We start from the raw sequence: 21202 nt of genomic DNA on the forward strand, positions 1-21202 counted from the left end.
GTTGAGGGGACATAGGGTATAATAAATTGTTAGGGAGTGAGGGAACATAGGGCTGAGGGAACATAGGGCTGAGGGAACATAGGGCTGAGGGAGCTTGAGCATGACCCCGTTTCGACCTCCTGGTATGAGAACGGAAGACGAGGAGAAACAAATTAAGAGAGAGTAGAGAGTAAAATAAGAGTGGGGGTATACATAATAAGATAAATGTTTCTATTTAATGTAACTTGTTAGAGTTCACTTGTTGGATGAACTTCTTCATTGTTCCAGCGTACATAGGGGAAAACAAAACACTGTCTAACATCATTTAGCAGCCAAGGTCCTTCTGGCTCCACTAAACACCTAATTAGACAACACCACTACAGTAATGTGTTGCTTAGTTGCTACTTTCCCATGGCCTTGTTAGGAAGGCATCTGTGGCAGCACTGTGGCAAAGCATACACTGGCACGAGCACATGCATGCACCCACACCCACACACACACGCACACACACACACACCCATCCACCCACAGACAACCCCTGGGTGAAAATGAGAGGCGCTGTGCCAATAGCGGTTCAATTGATCGCAGTGCATTCAGAGGAGTGCAACGTTTTGGGTAATCTCTCAAGACAGATTCTGCAAAGTTGTTTTTTTGTCCTTTTCTTGTTCTACCAAATGGGTTCCCAGATTGGGTTTTGGATGAGTGTCTAACGAGAGGATTGTCTCTGATTTCCCAACGTCTCAGCCAATTACCGTCTGCTTTTCCGTCTGCCAACCGGGCCTTCGTTCCGAGACAATGATAAAGATTCGGCATTGGTTGTAAGAGTGTTTCTACATTGCAGTATCTTGGTGAAATGAACTACTTTTTTTCACAACTGAGATTTGTAGGCCTGTTTGAAATAGAAAGAAAGAAAAATGCTTGCTCGCTTCGGAAGCCAGGCAATCAATACCTGTCAGTGATACAATGGGCCACAAACTGTATCATAAACTAAGACTTTACTTACAGTATCAAGGATAACATGAAGAATAAGACGATGATGAGTCAACATGGCTGGTGTGTTAGGTAAGGGTGACCTCAGTGCATGTTATGCTTACGACATGCAGCCACCATCCAAGTATAGGCAATTGACTAGAAATTGGCAGGCACAGAGCACCCGCTCATTTCTAGAGTTCGCACACTGCGCGCACTCACATGCACGCTCACAGCTGATCCAAGCCATCACACGCAAACACACACACACACACACACACACACACACACACACACACACGTCATGTGTCCTAGCCTCATAGCGATCTCTCAGCGGCTCCTAGGCAATGAACGGTGGGTGCTATACTGTCTACTACCTATGACTACCCATGACTCTGGCGCTGTAATATGAACATGACTTGGTCCTATGATGGAATGTGGACAGTATCGCGACTGACTACGAAGCATGAGTACACCATTTGTTTTACTATCTATTAGCCCTGTGCTGACGACAGCACGCTTGGGCTGAACGCTTAGGTCAGCACGTTTTGGCTGACCAGCATGTGAGCGGTCCTAGCCAATGAACTGCAGGACCCATCCAGACGGGCCACATCGCCGCCTGGTGCTGTTCTGCTTTGTATAATTACATATCAGGCAGCACTGGTCTGTGTTTGGGCAAGTCCAGTGCTATAGCTGCTCTTTTCTTTATTATTACATACATATTTCCAAGTGTCTGTGTCCCCCCAGAGAGCTGTTAAGACCAAGAGCCAGACAGAAATTACCCATGATTCCCCAGCGGGGGAGTGGAGTGAGCGGCGAGTGTTTGGACTGTCAGCGCCCATGTGTGTCGCTCGTTAATCACTTACACTACTGTGCTGCTGGCCACCAGCGACACAGGATTACAGGAAAATAAAGCATTCAACGTCTCCCTCCAGTAAGAACCAGCATTGCCAGATTTTGCAGGAGAAACAAGCAACCAGGTGAAACTATGTAAACAAGCCAAAAAGAGGCGGCTACATGAGTCCTTTAAACCTATATACTTCAGCTTCAGACGATCTAGGCACTATTTTCAAAAACTAATCTTGAAGAAAATGTGAAATAGTTTGAGACATTTTAACACCACACATATCTTGCATGGGGTTCCCTGGCATAAAATGGAGTTCTGCAGACAAAAACATCTTTGAGGGGGGGATCCTTGACATGAAAATGATTGAGAATCAGTTGTTTAAAACACAGCAAGCCAAAATAAGCAACTACATTTTTAGAAACAAGCCCAGCCTGGCTCTTGTCCCCATCGCGGTGACAACAGTCAAGGAAACAGACGATTTGAGAGATGACACTTTGGACCTATTCCACCCACTTGTGTTTGCACACTGACAGACACAGAGTTAGCAAATATGATACATAAACAGGCACATATTCAAACACACTTGCAAAAGGACTATTAGGCCGGCTTTACACTGCAGTCAAATGCAGTCCAAATCCGATTTGGTTGTCAAATCTGATCTTTTGGCCCGAGTTTTCACACAGCATTTGCAAGTGACACAGATCTGATCTGTGCGTTCAGACAGCGTTAGCCCAAAGCTGCTCTGCGGCGACATGTATGCTTTGGTTACCGTGGTAACGACGTAGGCGTCATGACGTTACGTCACTACGTCGACGCTGGTTGATTACGTTCTGATTACGTTCAGGAAATGCGACATAATAGACCATAGTAAACACACGTTAATATTGTTTTTTTCTCTTCTTTACTCTTGTGTTTCGCTCTTCTCTCTCGTTTTCACTGTTTAGCTCACGTGTTTTCTCTCTTCTCTTTTGTTTTTCTCATGTGCTCAGTGCGCTGTAATCAAATAGTAAATACTCGCGCTCTGTAATGATGTAATATACAGCCGCGCTCGGGTCGCGCTGCTCGCACAGCAAGTGACGCTTGGCCAGTTTGATGTGACTTGCATGTGACCTGCATATAACTCTATGGGGTGGATGTGGTTGCTGCTTTCAGACTGAGTCAGATGTCCTCAGATCCGATATGGATCGGATTTGAAACTACCTCTGGATGTGTGCGGATTTCATGTGACCTGAATGTGACATGTTTGGATTTAGACTATTTCAAAAAAATCGGATTCCACTTTTGAAGTGACTCAGATCTGATTCAGGCTAGATTTCAGTGGCAGTGTAAAGCCGGCCTTATTTGGCCCAGACCATCAGTCTGGGCTCTTGGGCTCTAATGTAGCCTGACAGCGCATTGCGGGTTCGAGACCCGCTCCTGACAACCTTTGCTGCATTTCTCTCCCCATCTCTCTATCTCTGTTTCCTGTCCATCTCCACTGAAGGGAGAATGTTTTCTGCAGGTCTTTCAGTCCGAGCATATCAAAGGGTGCGTTCGGAAATGCGCACCGGGACTGGTTAGGGTTAAGGTTAGGGTGAGTTTTAGGCATAGTTTTACTGAGGTTAGGGTTAGGGTTAGGGTTGGGTTTAGGCATAGTTTTACTGAGGTTAGGTTTAGGATTAGGGTTGGGTTTAGGCACTCACTACACTGAGCACACACCCGGTGTGCATTTCCGAACGCACCCTTTGATACACTCGGACTGAAAGACCTGCAAAAAAACACTCTCCCCTCCACTGAACACTTTAACTAAAAGGTTCAGTGTCTTTGCTCAAGTTTATGAAGCATTGAGGGTTTAACTCATTCTGTGCCTATCCCGAACAAGTTCGGCTTTATTTCAATCCAATCCAATTTTTTTTTTATTAATTGACTTACCCTGAGCTGCTTGTAGAGTCGTGGGTGGTCCTGGCTCGTCCTACGCTAGCCAGCTAGCCATTTTACATGGTCCGACGATATATTCCATTAAAAATGGTTTAAAATACATTTTTGAGCCCCCCAATGTTCACCGAATGTTCAGCGCCGCTTCCAAAACGACGTCCAGTGTGCCTATCCCGAACATGTTCGGCTTTTTTAATGAAATGAATAAAATGATCCGAGGCCTTCTGAAGCCTGGGCCTAAATTTTCAATCCAGTGTTCGAAATCCGTCCGCCCCCCGGCCGGCCGTTAGCGAGTAACGTTGCCGCGAATCGCCGCCGAATCCAATGAAAAACCACATCTTTGGAGGCCCATATCTCTGGATTGTGTTTTTAGGGATGCGGCGCAAGGTTTATTTACGGCGAAATCGCCTAAAAATGATCTTTTAAATGACAAAATGCTAATAGCTATTCTGTAGCCATTTTCATCCGGGACCTTTCCATGACGTGCACGAACGTGAGCACGCGCGTCACTGCAACGTGAGTCCCCGGATGCTAATGCGCTCGCCTATGGGAGAAAGCCTGGAATTCTTTGGCGCCATCTAGGGGCTGGCACTGGTAGGGTTAAGTAGTTTATAGAAAAGTAAACAAAAATCATCTATCATCTATCATCTAAACAACACTGAGACTCTCCATAGGGAACCAATGATGGTCATCAATAATTTGATTCCTAAACTATGAAAGTTTGATCTGCAAAAAAGTGTAGGCCTATAGAGCATAGCAGCGGAAGTGGATTCCTGGGGTCACTTAATATTCCCCATTCATTTTCGCCATAGACTTTTACAAAAATATTTATAACAATTATGTTAAGCCTCGAACCAAGCCATCCAGGATGGAGGTGAATTATGACCATATAACCTTTTTTTCTATGAAAAGAACATTTTGAAAATTGCTAAACAAACGGTAGTTATTAAATGTAGTATATCAAATAATGTAATATTAAAATATGTTTTCTCATAGGATCAAAGGTTATATGATCATGATTCACCTCCTTCCTGGATGGCTTGGTTCGAGGCTTAACATAATTGTTATAAATATATTTGTAAAAGTCTATGGCGAAAATGAATGGGGAATATTAAGTGACCCCAGGAATCCACTTCCGCTGCAACGCTCTATAGGCTACATTATAGTAGGGGGTCCCTGCTTCATCTCTGTCTCGCCTAGGGGGTCCTTGGCCTGACAAAAGTTGAATATCCCTGGCATAAAGGACACACATGCACACCGCCCATTAATGTCTCACACACACACACACACACACACACACACGCACACACCAACGTCAACTCATAATGATAACTTAAATAAAACGATGCAAACACATATCACTCTCTTGGCTAATAAAACTCACCAGAGATAATGTAGCCTAGCCTACACTGACTGGAAATATTAATTATGCTGCATAAATTATTTATGCCCACTTGAAGATGGACAAACATATTTAAAATGTGTTGTTTCCCCACCACCAACAGCTATAGAACACGTTGATGACGCATTATTGCCCTGGACTCCCGGAGGAATTCATTTTGTAGCTGTGTAGTTTTGTTTACTCACCCAACAATTCAGCTGTTGTCATATAGCATCATAGTTGAAGGTTATGTAGGCCTATGGGGAAAGGTGTGTTATCTCCACCTTTCGAGGCATTCACAACGAATCACGACAGTTTATTCTATTCATAGTTCATGCCAGCACGTTAACACAAGTCATGTAAACAGTGACAGGTGTGATTCATTAACGTGTCCAGCAAGTTCCCAGCTTGAGCAGCTTGAGCGGAATCTGCGTCATTAACACAGTGTGCTGCTTAGCTCTGGTCCATCGCTTTCACCTCCCGCATTGCTCCCGGTGAAGCTCTGACAGACCCGTCGGGAAACGGCTGGACTCGAGATTGTCGGCCCCTCCGAGCGCTCAATATCAGTCAAAATAAACTAAACTACTTCACTGCTCACCAAACCAAAGGTAGTTTTGCGTTGTTGAAAGTCTATTCTCCGCGGTGGTAAACCTCTCAGCACCCCACCTACTCTGTAAAATACATTATTTTTGTCATGAAATAAAACGCACCCACCTCGAGCCACCTAGCGGCCACCGCAGATACAATGGTTCACAAACCGGAAATAAGCGGCGGTCGAGTTGGATGCACTTTATTTCATGGCAAAAATATTGTATTTTGTAGAGTGGGTGGGGTGCTGAGAGGTTTACCACCGCGGAGAATAGACTTTCAACAACGCAAAACTACCTTTGGTTTGGTGAGCAGTGAAGTAGTTTAGTTTGTTTTGACTGATATTGAGCGCTCGGAGGGGCCGACAATCTCGAGTCCAGCCGTTTCCCGACGGGTCTGTCAGAGCTTCACCGGGAGCAATGCGGGAGGTGAAAGCAATGGACCAGAGCTATGTGCTGCTAGAGAATACGTTTTATCTTCAAAATAAAAGTTATCTACAGGAGCTATAATTTATGGCTAGTGTGCTGCCAATTTTATGTTACGAAATATGCAACCAGGTCTATGGAAAGTTGGAAACAAGCCCAAATTAGCGATTTAAACCTACAGTAGGCCTATCTACGTCCACTATTTTAAAATAGCTGTTTTTTTTTCTTTCTTTTTTTAATCCTTTTTACAAAAAATATAATTTCAAATGGAGTTTTTTTCTGATACAATTTGTAGCCCTCTCTGCGTCTAGCTATTTTGTAGGCCTACCCATCAATTACTCACAAGCCTTAAATAGTAGGCTACATGGAGATCTTTTGTTTTTTGTCGCATTCCTTCCTATCCAACAAATAAAGAAACCACTTCTTTGGTCTAGATTTCTCTTCATAAAACACCTCTGTCCAATCTGTATGTAGAGTATGTTTATATATAGGCTACAATATAACTTATACAATTGGAGTGTGTATTTTGTCTTCTATCGAGACATGTACAGTAGCCTATATGTCAAAGACCATGTCTCACCTAGACACAGAACTGACAGAATTCTGACCTGACATTCCTCCCCCTGAGCAGCGGTGGGCTCTATTAGCTCAATGGTAAAAATGTCAGCACTTAAGCAGGAAACAAGTTAAAATCATAGAAGAGGAAAGTTAGCCTATGGTGCTGCTTTAAGAGCAGTCAAGCAATTTGACACGTCTTTAGACAAATTGGATTATTAGGCCGTGGGCTAATATTATAAGCCTATCTCACTTGTTGCTGTTGTTGTTGTTGTTGTTGTTGTCATGCTATAATTAAGCCTATACTTATTTAACAGGTCACAATTATTCCTCACACAATATCAATGTGTGGGATATGGATATGGCAAGTCTCACCACCCTGCTGAAGCCCACCAGAAAAACACTTCAACTGCTTACCCAAACGGTTGACTGGTGAGTTGAACGAGGTGTTAAAAACGCCTTTGTTGACAGGCAGTGGGGAAAAGTAACTACATTTTGAGGTAGTTTTACTTATTTTGTTTTATTATTTATTTCTAATTTTCAATAATTTTACTCCCCTGCATCAGAGGCAAATATTGTAGACCTACTTTTTACTCCACAACAATTGAAAACGTTACTAGTAGGCCTAGTACTCTGCACTTGCCTTGTTTTATACTTTTGCTATTTGAAACTAGATCTACACTCTCACAACGCTTACATTTTTAACTCAAGTAGGCCTACTTTTACTTGTAACAGAGTATTGAGGTAGGCCTATTGGTACTTTTACTTAAGTAAAACATTCATCACTGATGACGGGCGAATCCTTACCACAGCCTCGGCTGCTGTCCAGGGTGCTGAAAGTATATTGGCTGTTAGGAGAAAAAACCTTAGCAGTGGCTGCTGTCCAAGGTGCTGAATTGATTGGTTGTAGGCTGCTCTGTTGTTATTGCCTTGCCTTGTTTCCAAATGCAACATTGCATGGTTAATCGATCTATAGTTTGAAGTAGGCCTACTGACTTCAAACTTAGCGAGGATCCATCCGAGGGTATGTTTTTTTTTTGTGTGTGGACATTAACACTTATGGGCCTGTCACAATTATTACATAATCGTCTATCGCAATTATTTGAGATAATCACAATTATCTTTGCATAATCGTTTCCATGTTGAAAATTTTTAAGAAATTGTAAAATACTAAAAAACATAAATGGCAGATCTACAAGTTTACAACGCGTCACTTCATGACACGTTGTCGCATTGTAAGCTTGTATACCTGCTATTTCTAATATTTTGACATTAAACATCAAAAATGTCTTATATATTTAAGTTATTTGTCTTATCTGCTTTTTTTTTACGAAACCTAAAAGGCACAGAAATTCAGAATGGATTCATATGTTCCAATGTTCAACACCAAAGACGTTAAATCATTAATCGCAATTATTTTAGTGAGAATTCATCGTCAACATAAATTTGTAACCGTGACAGCCCTATACAGTACTTGATCATACTACAGCGTCACAAAAGTATCAAAGGTAACACATACTGTATATAAACAAGCTTGAAATGTGGCGCTTGGCGCTACGCTATGAGCTTTTAGATCTGCTAATTTTGCTACTTCTGAATTTGAATCGTGTAAAGTACCTGTTTTGGACATTATGAGAGAGATACGGTGAGTTTTAGTTTTGTTTTTAGGAACAAATGTGACACTGAACAGAGTTATGGGAGTGATTTATTCCACAATGCAGGTTAAGTGCTCAACGTGTCCCGTTAGACAATGTTTTTTTTTAAATATATTTTCTATTTTTTTATACCAAAATCAAATCGACAAACAAACCAGCCAAAAGAACAATAATCAAAACACTGTCTGTGCCATAAACCGTGAAATGTCCTTCATCAGTAATATTGGATTATCTCAAAACCCACCCACCCATTAAAAGGAGAACTTGATAAAAAAGACAACACGTCACTAGAAATCTAAGCATATTATGTACAAACACAATGACCAGAGTGTAAAATGAAAACACCTCAAATATGATCCGTCATTTGTTCAGTTAACCGTATACATAATGACCTTTAAACAAAGCGTTCTTGTGGAAAAAGCTCTATTATTCTGGTAGTAATAGTTGCTAGACTAGAGCTTTTATTCAGTAACAGGGGTCTCTCTGTCTCTCCAGCTCTTTTAAGCGAAACATAAAAATAAAAATCAGGTGGATTGCTATCGGTCAATCAGGTGGGAGTACCCAGTCATCAGCATAATAATAATAATAATAATTTAAAAAATATATATATATATTTGAAACAAATCTCAAAGTGTTACATTAAAATAATATTAATATTAAAAAATATATATATACATTAATACAATTCTGATCAATGGTCAACTATTACATAGCAAAAAAAAGTTTAAAAACACTGGCCATCAATATACATCTACTAGAATTGTTATTATTATGTTTTTCCATAAATGTTATAGTGTTCCGGATACAACTGTCTGCTCAATTCTTTGTCATCCTAAATCCTGTATGAGTTCTTGCTCCTGATTGGATAAAATTGGCGTCCCAACCTGAATGTGCATTTTGTGTGTTTAGCCGACTGAAGAGGTGGAGAGACAAGATTACTATCAGAATGTAGAGCTACTTAACTAATTAATTATGAGGGTAATTTACTGCACCTACAACCGCAGCACACTGAAGCCTGTTGTTAAGTGACCTTTGACCTTAGCACTGGTAGTCTATGTACTTATTTGGTTGCTGCGCAATGACCTTCATACCTTGAAACATCATTAGTGCAAATAACAATAATAATAATAATAATAATAATAAACTTTGCAAAGCCAATATAAACTTAATGTTTACAAGAAAAAAGTAAAAAAATAGAAGAAAAAAAAAGAGATATGTGGCCATCCATATATTAAACATAATATTTTGCATGGCAGTCACAGAGTAGAAACATGAATATTGTGGAGACGACAACAAAATCCTTTTCCAGATCGTGTGTAGACTGTAAGGGCCGATTCATACTTCGCTTTTAGACCAGACTACGGTACCGCCATTAATTCGTCTGTTCGGTCCCACCGAGATTTTGTGACTCACCGAACTGAACCGAAATAATTTGTGTTCTAAAAGTCGAGTATGCATCGGCCCTAACAGTAGAACGTGCTGCAAAGGCATTTGCTGTATGACTTTGTAGTGAAATATTGCAAAAGTGAAATGGTAAATAGTGTCCTCTTACAGTGAGATTGTGTCCCTTCTCACATTCAGGCAATGAAGTTGAATCAGGGCGTCCACTTCAAAAAATAGAACTGTGTATTTTGGTATTCGTGTAAAACACTCATGTACAAGCTTGGCAATTGATTCTATTTACACGACTATTTACAGACACACCGAATCTTTATGGCGACGTGGTTGGCTACACCTAATATAGGCTTATATAACGTCAACCGCACCTTTTCCCTTTGTGACGACTGTCGTCCCCAGGGGCAACGAGTTCACTATGACCTCGGAAACTCCAGAAAGAGTGGGGGATTCGGAGAAACGGCCATCGTGTTAAACCCTTTAAGACAAAAAAAAAAGCATATCATCGTTGTCGGGTGGAAACCATCCTTTTTTTTGTTATTATTTTAACAACTATTTAAAATAGTGAAAATAGCCGATCTACAAGCACACAACGCCTCACCTTGTGTGCTTGTATATCTGCTATTTTTACTATTTTGTGCAACACTCTTGTATGATGAAGCAGGGCTTTAATTTACCAAAAAACATACGAATTTGAAACTTGGAGATATACAAGGTTTCTGCCCGACATTGAAGATATATACAAGCTCATAGCATCTGCTATTTTTGATAAAAATCTAGAAAATGTGAGCAAGTCTTTGAATATTTTGACACGATTCTATGAATGTCTTCTAAATCCTTCTTCTAAATCAGTGGTTCTCAAAACTTTTCATGTCAAGGACCCCCAAAATTACACAAATTTGGCCGCAGACCCCCATCTCAAACTATGTTGTTCCAGGGACCCCCAGAAGCAGATATTTGAGTTACAAAAATTTGCTTTGAAAAATAAATATTCAAAGATTTTCCAAAAGAAATCACGATTTTTCAAAAATAGCAGATCTACAAGCTTGCAGCGCTGGGAGATTGTATATCTGCTATTTTTCAATAGCTGAAGTATAAAATAATTCCAGGTCTTAATGGGTTGTTGCGAATAAATAAATACAAGCACAGGAAAACGTCATTATTGCGCAAATTCACATGTGTAATTTCAGGCACCATGGGTTTAACAATGAGGGCGGCGATGTCGCACAAACCCCAAAACACCTTCACTTGGAGGGTGTCGAACAGGTACTGTGAAACAGTGGTTCTCAAACCTTTTTCAAGGAACCCCAAATGTATATCGTCACTGTCGGGCAAAAACCTTGCATCTCCAGTTTTCAAAAGTTTTTTTTTCCCTTTTTTGTAAATTAAAGCCCTGCATCGTACAAACGCGTCCCACAAAAGTAGTGAAACAAGCAGATCTACAAGCACACAACAAGATCTACAAGCGGTGCGAGGCGTTGTGTGCTTGTAGGTCAGCTATTTTCACTGTTTTAAACCGTTTTTAAAACAATAGAAAAAAGGAAGGTTTCCACCCGACGACGACGAAATGTATTTTGGCCACGGACCACCCTCCATCTGAAAAGACTTTGTGCCAGGGACCCCTAGAAGAGAAGATTTGTGTTAAAATGATTACAAATGTTCCAATATCTTCAAGATAACAAATAAAAAAACGTGAGCTATTTTTGAATAGCCAATTTATAAAATATGGATAAAGGGGTTCAAATGATTGTGACACTGTATTACGTCATTTAGCATCTAAAGGACCCCTGGGGGTCCTCGGATCCCACTTTGCGAACCACTGCTTTAAAACGCGAAGATCAACAGTGGCATGTGGACAGACAAGTTGGCATAATGAAACATCTTGCATTTTACAGGTTTTCTAATGCAAGCTCTAGGTTTTCCCTTTAAGTACCTGCGTTGGGGATTTAAATAGTGCAACACCATCCTTGTATGTGCATGCATACGTTCTCCAGAAGTCCTGCAAATTCTAGAGGGCATATTCGATCATTCCTTCCATGGAAGGATTTGTCTTTCTTATTGCCTTTGAAGAGTGAGTTTATTCAGGGGGAGAGAAAATATAGAGGGCAAGAGAAAGGAGAAATTATACAAAGAAATGGACGGGGAGAGTAGAAAATATTCTTGGTTGGACCCCTGACATTTATTTTTCTCCTAACTTAGTGCATTCTGTGTTTAATGTGTGTTAATTGGATCAACACATCAGTCTTTGGGCCACTAAAAAGATTGTGAGGCATTGGCCCTTTTGGTCACAATTCTACCCTATTGTGGTGAATACTAACTGGAAACTACTCGTGCGTAGTGACATACAAAGTTAGACATTGCATTGCAAAAAAACAACAACAACCTCAACAATAAAATTAAAACAGATTTGTCAGTGTCCTATGAGTGATGATGTTGTCATGGCAACGTCCTCATTGGGTGTCTCCCGGGGGGTTTCCAATGGGACTTTAGCCAATGAGGACACACATCGAATATACACCACAAATAGTGCATAGCAGTGGCGGCCATTTTGTGGTACCACAGATAGAAAACCCATTCATTTCCCCCATAGAGATTTCTGAAAATATTTGCATTAAAGAGGTGGTGCCATAGTTTTGTACTTTTTCTATTGCATGTATGTATGTCTTTGAAGTTAACATTACTCTAATATACCCCCAGGTGTAGTCATACTAAGTGTAGTTGTGGTTTCTTCCTGAAAGCTGAAAGCCTCCAAGACAAAAGGTCTAATTGAAATATACCGCTTTAACATCGTAAAATCACCCCCTCCCCTTTTTACAATTCAGCTGTGGGTGTGGCTAACTTATTATTATGCATAAGCGGGTGGTGCATGCATTCCCAACTTGCATCGTTGAGTCATTCGGGCAACGGCCTAATGTATTTTTAAAACAAATATATTTCCTAATTGAAAAAAATACAAAAAAAAAAGGATTGTAAAAAAAATGTTTCCCTTTTTTGTTCAGAATTGACAAATCCCACCCAGTGTGACATGAGATGTGACTCATGTAACGCTGAGGAGTGATCTGATGTGTTAATGACATCAGCGCCCTGATGTCATCAATACACGTCCTTGTGTAAGATAATTCTGAAACCCAGCTATTGAAAGGTCGATTGCGGCAGGTCAGTGTAAGCCATGGGAGCATGCCTCTTCGTATCGTACATGGTGAGTGGCTGATGCCAGCCTAGACCTGTTTTAGCATGAACGCAACAGTGGAAGAAGCTTATTAAGCTCCTGGTGCAATTAAATGTTCAAATATGTTTTTGACAGAATCAAATGTTGTATGGTTATGATTCAGTGGGAGCCTGTGGGTTTGGTTCCAGGCTTATGATAATTTATATCAATATTTGTGGATCTCTATTTGGGGGGAAAACATAATAATAATGGGTTTTCTATCTGTGTCACCTCAGAATGCCCGCCACCGCTATGCACTACAGGGTGAGAAAAGTATACTGGGTTAAAGCAGAGTATCTACCCTACGCCTCGTTGTGGCACAAAGAGAGAGACAGGCAAGAAGTGAAACCTTTTCCCCAACTCCTCTGAAGGGGAGCCGGGGCAGGAGAGAGAGAGAGGGGGAGGTCACAAACTCAGTTTGTGAGACAAAGTGGAGGAGATGGAGAAGCAGGGGTGTCACACCAAATTCTGGGCTCTGGGTGCAAGGATTCACTACACTCAATTATTTTGTGCTTTAACTACTGAAAAATAGCAGATATACAAGTGCTGCGCTGTGAGCTTGTAGATATGCTATTTTTGAAAAATCGTGAAAACTTGTGCAAGTCTTTGAATATTTCAAATCCTTCTAAGGTTTTTTTGAAAAAACTGTGTTTCTATCTCAGTGGTGCTCAAACTTTTTCATGTGAAGGACCCCCAAAATGATATGTATTTGGTCACGGACCCCCATCTCCAAATATTTAGTTCCAGGGACCCCCCAGAAGCAAAATTTGAGTTACAAAATGTTCGCTTAAAAAAATACATATATTCAAAAGATTTGCGCACATTTTCACGACTTTTCAAAAATAGCAGATCTACAAGCTGTGAGCTTGTATATCTGCTATTTTTCAAGAGCTAAAGTATAAAATAATTAAGGGCCCTAGTAACTCAGTCCCACTCCCCCCGCCCCCCTTGTGACGCCCCTGTAGAGGAGTTCTAGTGGAGGACAGAGCAGTGGAGGAAGGAGGTGGCCGTCTCCTCCCTGGCATGGCGGGCGCTGGGGTGGAGAGGACGAAGGCAGAGTTGGAGTCCCATGTGCTCGGTAGCAATAGGCTAGGCTGGACTGTTAGGCTGGGGCTACGCTATAGCCCTTTAGCGTCACCGCGGCAGCCATCATCATCTGGTCAGGTAGCCGCGGAGGTCTCTGGAGTTGAGGCTCAGCACCACACCCGAATGGTTGCCTGGACACCACAAGAGTTTTGAAGAACATGTTAAGCCATTAAATGACGTGATCTAAGATTTCCCCTATGGGATTTCCAATTCAAAGAATAACGCTGTGATGCAGGGGGGTAGCCCCCTCTAGCGGCAGTGATGTCAGACTTCAGTGTACTGTTATAATACTCATAGAGATGTTTGGCTGTTCTCAATGTGCAAAGCATCAAAAACATCCATTCATAGTACCTTGAACATGGTGTTAGGGCGTTCAGTAGTGGCCTGGATTTTAGTAGCAGTGGTTAGTGGTGGTCCTTATAAGGGATCGGAAGGCGGGGCTACCTCCTCCTGCGTTACCTAGAAGCAGTGGTGGAAAGGAAATGTTTGGGGGTCACAACCTTTTCAGGCGGTGACCCCCCAAATAACCATATTTTAACTGGGGACCCCCCCACTCTGACGAGCACTAAGAGTTGAGGCATTACATTTTGTATAACACCGGTTCTATTGTGAAAATAGCAGATCTACATGCTCACAACGCCTTGCAACGCGAGGCATTGTGAGCTTCTGCCACCTTTATTTCTGCCACTAACTTTTGACAATTTGATCAATATTTAATTTGTCATTTCAGAGGTATTAACTCTTATACTGCCAGATTATTTATTTATTTATTGGGTCTGGTGCCATCAAAAAGTGGCTTACCTTTGCAATGTTATAGTAGATTGATAGACTTTTTTTTTTTTTTTTTTTTTGCCTTTCATGCCTGCCTGGTCTGCACTTTCACAGACCAGGCAGCAGAGGGCGGCGTAATGCCATTAATGTGAATTTGGCCATTCCGTCTTGCCATAGATTGGGAACACACATTGGCCACAAAGCCCCAGGGCCAGAGAAAATCAACACGGAAGAGAATTGGTCTCCGTTGATGTTAACGCATAATGGATTTTTAAGACCATCACTGCTCGGCGCTCGCCATGTGATTACAGTACACGGCGGCGCGACCCCTCATCAGCTTAAGGACATCAACAAGGTAAACGAACGAACGGCCGTATTGGCGCGGCTCACTCTCTAGAATTGGGGCGAACAGGAACGTCCAAAGCAGTATAAGAGTTAAAGTCCTCAAATTGTCACTTTAGGAATGTGCAGATACCCTCTATACACTTAAACGTTATGCTGGTTTGTTCACTGTTGAGTGAGAAAACAATGTTGCACATTAAGTTAATCATCTGGGGACCCCCCCACAATAATTTGGGAATCCCTCTGGGGGTCCCGACCCACAGGTTGAGAACCACTGACCTAGCGTCTGCGAGTCCAGGTCGTCGTCGATGAACTCCTCTCCCTGGACGATGTGCTGCGTGTCGTCGGCGTGCAGGTTGATGGGGCTGGTCATCTCCTGCTCCTTCTCACTGCTGTGCATCTGAGCGTACACGCTGCGCCCGCCGCCCGGCAGCTTCCTGAAAAACAGCGGGGGATAGGCATCCTCAGTCCTAGGCCAAGGACTGTGGGAGTTGTAGTTTTTTTTTTGGGTGAGATGACGGTTGGCCGGTTAATGCAGAAGATTGATATAATATTGTTTATTTGTTGTGACTTTTTCAGGTGCAATTCAGGTGGCTTGGGGGATGCAGGGGAAGTGCTGTCAGGTGTTTAACTGAGGTGAAAAGAGATAAGCGGTTACACAGTTGTCACAAGTAATGCTTCATTACCATGCAAGCTACCTAATTATAATGGGTTTGGATTCATTCATGATTACCATGCAAGTTACAAAATAATATACAAGCAGTATACATTGATGTTATTCAAGTTACTCATTTAACTTTTGCTGCTATTACACATTCTGCTCATGCATTGGGTAGTATTTTTAGTCCAGTCTCCTTTTGCTATATATATTATAAACGGTTAATAGTCTACACTCTAGAGCACCGAAGTCTGATATCACACTGCCACTAGAGGGCGCTATCTCACTGGGTCGCAGCGTTATTTCTTGTATTGGAATTCCCATAAGGGAATCTTAGATCACGCCATATAAGAACTGTGTTCCAAAAATAAACAAAACACAGAGGTGGTTTTTACTCATATGGATATGAAGCATCAACTGACAGTGGAAAAACTAATAATTTATCCAAAGACAATGTTTATTTTTGAAACACAATTCTTACAGTATATGACGTGAACTAAGGTTTTCCTATGGAAAATCCAATACAAAAAATAACGCTGTGACACAGGGGTAGTGGGAGGTAAGTCAGGACTTCAGTACTCTATAGCAGTGGTTCCCAAACTTTTCAGGTGGAGACCCAAAATAGTAATTAGACGTATAGTCCATGGGCCAGACGGGTTGTTGGTATCAAAAAGGTGGCGAAGGTTACCATGCATTTTTGAAAAGCTCTATATCTGTAGATTATATTTTGGTATGATAACCCTTTCTTAGACACAGCTAAATTGTTGTTATCAGCCGCTGGAGTTGGTGTCCCATTAACTTTACATTACAGGGGAAAAAAATCAAAAAAATAATCTGCTTTTAGTAGCATAAGAGGGGTCAAACTAGGGGTTTGTCATGATGCCGAATCCATTGCAAGCATTTGTTTTTCACAAAAAACATTCCTTGGGCTATAAATGGCCTCAGAAAACGATGCATGTATGGGTGTGTATTCATGTTAGTCAGAGGCCTTAGGGTTTTATTTCTCGTGCTAATCAGTCTAAAAGCGCCAAATTTTGCACAGATGTAGCCCAGGGCATGCTCTAATGATTTAGCTAGGGCGCCCGAGTCGGTGACCTTCGGGGTCGCCACAGCTCCAGAAAAACAATGGTTTAGTGATGAAAAGTGATGAGTCATCACTTTTCAGAGTTTTGTGGATGTTTTCTGGAGCCCGAAGGTCACCGACTCGGGCACCCTAGCTAAATCATTAGAGCATGCCCTGGGCTACATCTGTGCAAAATGTGGCGCTTTTAGACTGATTAGCATGAGAAATAAAACCCTAAGGCCTCCGACTAACATGAATGCACACCCATACATGCATCGTCTTCTGAGGCCATTTATAGCCCAAGGAATGTTTTTTGTGCAAAACAGATGCTTGCAATGGATTCGGCATCATGAAAACCCCCTAGTTTGACCCCTCTTATGCTACTAAAAGCAGATTAATTTGTTTACCTTTTTTCCTGTAATGTAAAGTTAATGGGACACCAACTCTAGAGGCTGATAACACCAATTTAGCTGTGTCTAAGAAAGGGTTATCATACCAAAATATAATCTACAGATATAGAGCTTTTCAAAAATGCATGGTAACCTTTGCCACCTTTTTGATACCGACAACCCGTCTGGCCCATGGACTAGTATGCACGGGATGTAGGCGTTGTGAGCTTCAAGTGGTTAATATAAAAAAGGGGAGTTTCTATCACACAAAGATTTGGAGGAACCCCTGTAGTAACTCTGAGGACCACTTAGGGGTCCCAGACCCCCTGTTGAAGACCCTTGACCTACAGTACATGCATTTAATACTCAATGTCATGAAGGGGGAGGCGTACGTAGACATGCTCACCTTTTGAATTTGTAGAGGATGAAGGATCCTGTGGCCATGAGGCTGAGTATGAATATGACGGCCAGGGCCCAGACACCGGGACCTCCGGCACCTCCTTGGGAACCTGCAGAGGGCACAGGCTTCAGTAACAAGTAACAAGGACCTAGAATGTTTGCATATCGTCACTGTCGAGCAGAAACCTTGTATCTCCAAGTTTCAAATTTGTATGTTTTTTCACAAAGTAAAGCCCTGCTTCATCATACAAGGCTGTCGCACAAAGGTAGTGAAAACAGCTGATTTACAAGCACACAGCACCTCGCACCGCAAGGCTTTGTGTGCTTGTAGATCGGCTGTTTTCACTAGTTTAAATCATTTTTAAAATGATAAATGCAAAACATATTGGACATAAACATTTTGGACATACAAGGTTTCCACCCGACAACGACGATATTCGCAATATGTGTGCACAGGCAGGTGCACAGACAGGTGCACACCCACAGGTACACACACACACACACACACACACACACACACACACACACACACACACACACACACACACACACACACACACAGTGGGGATGTCACTCTATAAAACACCACTACAAACCAACTACATCTACAGATAGTCTGAGCTACAGCCAGGTACACCCACAAAACACAGTCAGGAAGGGAAAGATCCACCTGCAGCAAGATTGCAGAGGAACACACAGGAGGACTAAAAGGTTTGAAAGGTGTCAAAACAGCTCAAAGGCATCCTCATGTTCATCTCATTGAGAAACCAAACAAGGCGAACTGAAGCTGAATAGTGGTTGGAAACAGATTTGACTGAATCAGATTTTGTAGAGCATTTTGATCATTTTAAGAAGTCAGTTAAGAAAAAGAAAAGTGCGGGACAGAGAGTAAAGCTCTGCGTCATTGAAGTTAAGCTATATAGTTGAACGATTAATGGACGCACCAGTCTCTGTAGTTCTCGTTGCTGAGCCATTAGCAACTAGACCTATCCCTTGAGAAATAAATCAGTGACATGCCATTATCCATTCAAATAGATCAAAAACATGCCATTAGCCACAAACCCATTAAATGACTTATTATTTTCTATCAACTACACACCCCACGGAGACTTGAATTCATGGATTTCTTTAGTTTGTTTTTGTCGCATTCCTAAGACAGTAATTATAACTGTATAATAATTTGTCTCTCCGTCGGGAAATGCTGTCAGTCATCAAACAATATCCATGAATTCAAGTCTCCATGAGGTGAGTAACTGATAGATAATAAGTTACTTTTCGGGTGAATTAGGGTAGATCAATGACATGAGCAACAAAGGAAGAGGGCTGCACAATAATGCTGATATTAGGAAAACCTTCGATATTCGATAACGTTGTTGAATACCTCAATATCGATATTACTCACGATATTAGTAAAAACAATTGCAATATATAGTTTTTAATGTTTTTCTCCTTTAGGTCCACTGCCTGCCTAACCCAGATAATGAATAGCATATCGATGCATGCACAATGCATAGTACACATAGAAGGGTTGGTAGGTTTTTTTTTTTTTAATTTAATAACCACACCTTGTTACAGATGGACTGCTTTTTAGCATGTGCCACATACACCAAAACCTCATTTCAAGCTCATTTCAATCAAATGTTGATACCTCGATATCAGTACATTTTCGATATATTGCCCAGCCTTACCGCACACTGTCTTTAGCTCCCCGTAAGTATCGTTTATTGGCAATGGTTCGACCCCATATGGGTCTTCGTCAGGCAAGATCAATAACACGGCCATTATCAATTAAAACAGATATTAAGTTCTTTGTTTGTTTTACCTGCATCGGGGTCAGCTAACATCACCAGAATCTGAACACCTCGTACCACAAAGCTGACGTTGTTCTCACTGACTGTCTGTGTGATGGCTGCTACACACTGTCAAAGAAAAATCACACTCTTAACACCTAGCTGTGCAAGTGTGTGTGTGTGTGTGTGTGTGTGTGTGTGTGTGTGTGTGTGTGTGTGTGTGTGTGTGTGTGTGTGTGTGTGTGTGTGTGTGTGTGTGTGTGTGTGTGTGTGTGTACCTTGTCCACATATGGACTCCTCTTCTCTGCCGTGTTCTCCAGTGGGAGAACGTAGAGCTCAGCCCTGGTGGGCAGACCAGGCGTCACCATGGTGACCACAGACTCCTGAGGAATGCCTGTCATCTGGGCAGTGGTGGAAAAAGTACTCCCATTTCTTATTTAAGTAAAAGTATCAATACTTCATTGTAGAAATAGTGTACGGTCACACCAAACTACCTATGAGAGTGGATTCCCGATTCCGCCAATGCAAATGAGAATGGAATTCCGTAATTGTCTGGAAACTGCTCCATTCCCATTGAAATGCATTGGCGGAATCGTGAATCCACTCTCATAGGTAGTTTGGTGTGACCGTACCCTTAGGTACTCCAGTAAAAGTACAAAAGTATTGGCATCAAAATGCAATACCAAAAGTAAAAGTACTCACTATGCAGAATGTCCCATTTCAAGTTTTCAAATGTATAAACATCTTTTGAAAATAGCCGACGCATTGTGAGCTTGTACTGTAGATCGGCTGAAGTGGGTAATGTATGTCTTGTAATAATAAAAATCGACAAGTAACTAGTAACTCAAGTTGTCAAATAATTGCAGTGGAGTAAAAGTATAATATTTGCCTCTGAGATGTAGTCGATTCGAAGTAAAAGTATAGGAAATTGTACTTAAGTACATTACTTAGTTACTTTACACCACTGCAAAGGTCACATGTCACAACAGGAATTGCTGCAGCATGACAAATCGCAGAACCTCGTTCAAGTGCTGCACACACAAATAATAATAGTTTTGTTCTGTAACAGTGAAACCGTGAACAATAATGTTTCTCAATTACTGTATGAACAAAAGTGGGACAGCTTTTAGTTTGGCTCTAGTTTTCATTATAGATCCATGCACATTCTTCCAGTACCTTGGCCAGTATTCTGGTGACCACCTGACCTATGTCCTCTCTCCACTCTGGGACGTTGGGGTTGAACTGGTCCAGGTTCTCGCTGAAGCCCAGCGGGACCACCTGGAAGTTATCTGGGATTCAACAGGACAGCAAAGAGGTTAGCCAGCCCTCATCACAAATCCAGGATCGAGCCAACGACTGAAAAGACATTATGAGCCTGATTCATACTCCACGGTACAAAAGGTATTGCCTTGAAGATGCATCTGATCTTTGAGCTAGAAACGTGTTGTATTGTGATGCAATGTTAACTTGTAGATCTGTGCATGCAGATGCAGAGGATGATAATTGGGTTGTCCACTCACTGTAAGGGTGTAGTAAGTAATCTTTCATAAGGGACTTTAATAAGGGTCTCCCCGAAGGGCCTTCCCGCTAGGGCAGAGGTCCAGCTCTGAAGCGTGTGTGTGTTTTCGAACCCCAACCTGATTCTGGGTGTAACGTCATGCAGACAGGCCAATATGAGTGGCTGGAGTTGGCACTCCCAGACTGTGATAGACAGACGGCCCCATCCAATCACCTTCTAAATAACTTGAATAAATGGCCCGTCTCCCACATCCATAGACATATAAAGGT

The 21202-nt window shown here is 41.7% G+C and overlaps 1 protein-coding gene across 1 annotated transcript in view; it reads right to left on the minus strand.

Annotated features, from left to right (window-relative positions):
• Window positions 1-14068: 14068 nt before the first annotated feature.
• LOC308297817 (VPS10 domain-containing receptor SorCS2-like) overlaps window positions 14069-21202 on the minus strand; it is a gene marked incomplete at both ends in the record, with an annotated part of 330517 nt that continues 323383 nt past the window's right edge. The window contains 7 exons of the mRNA XM_080741384.1: window positions 14069-14133; window positions 15395-15597; window positions 17632-17734; window positions 18569-18610; window positions 19447-19543; window positions 19693-19815; window positions 20591-20703. Of these exons, the coding sequence (XP_080597510.1) occupies window positions 14069-14133; window positions 15395-15597; window positions 17632-17734; window positions 18569-18610; window positions 19447-19543; window positions 19693-19815; window positions 20591-20703 (746 nt within the window). The remainder of the gene's footprint in view (window positions 14134-15394; window positions 15598-17631; window positions 17735-18568; window positions 18611-19446; window positions 19544-19692; window positions 19816-20590; window positions 20704-21202) is intronic.

The sequence above is a fragment of the Nannobrachium achirus genome (genome assembly GCF_963921795.1).
Source record: "Nannobrachium achirus genome assembly, chromosome: 14".
Lineage (NCBI taxonomy): Eukaryota > Metazoa > Chordata > Actinopteri > Myctophiformes > Myctophidae > Nannobrachium > Nannobrachium achirus.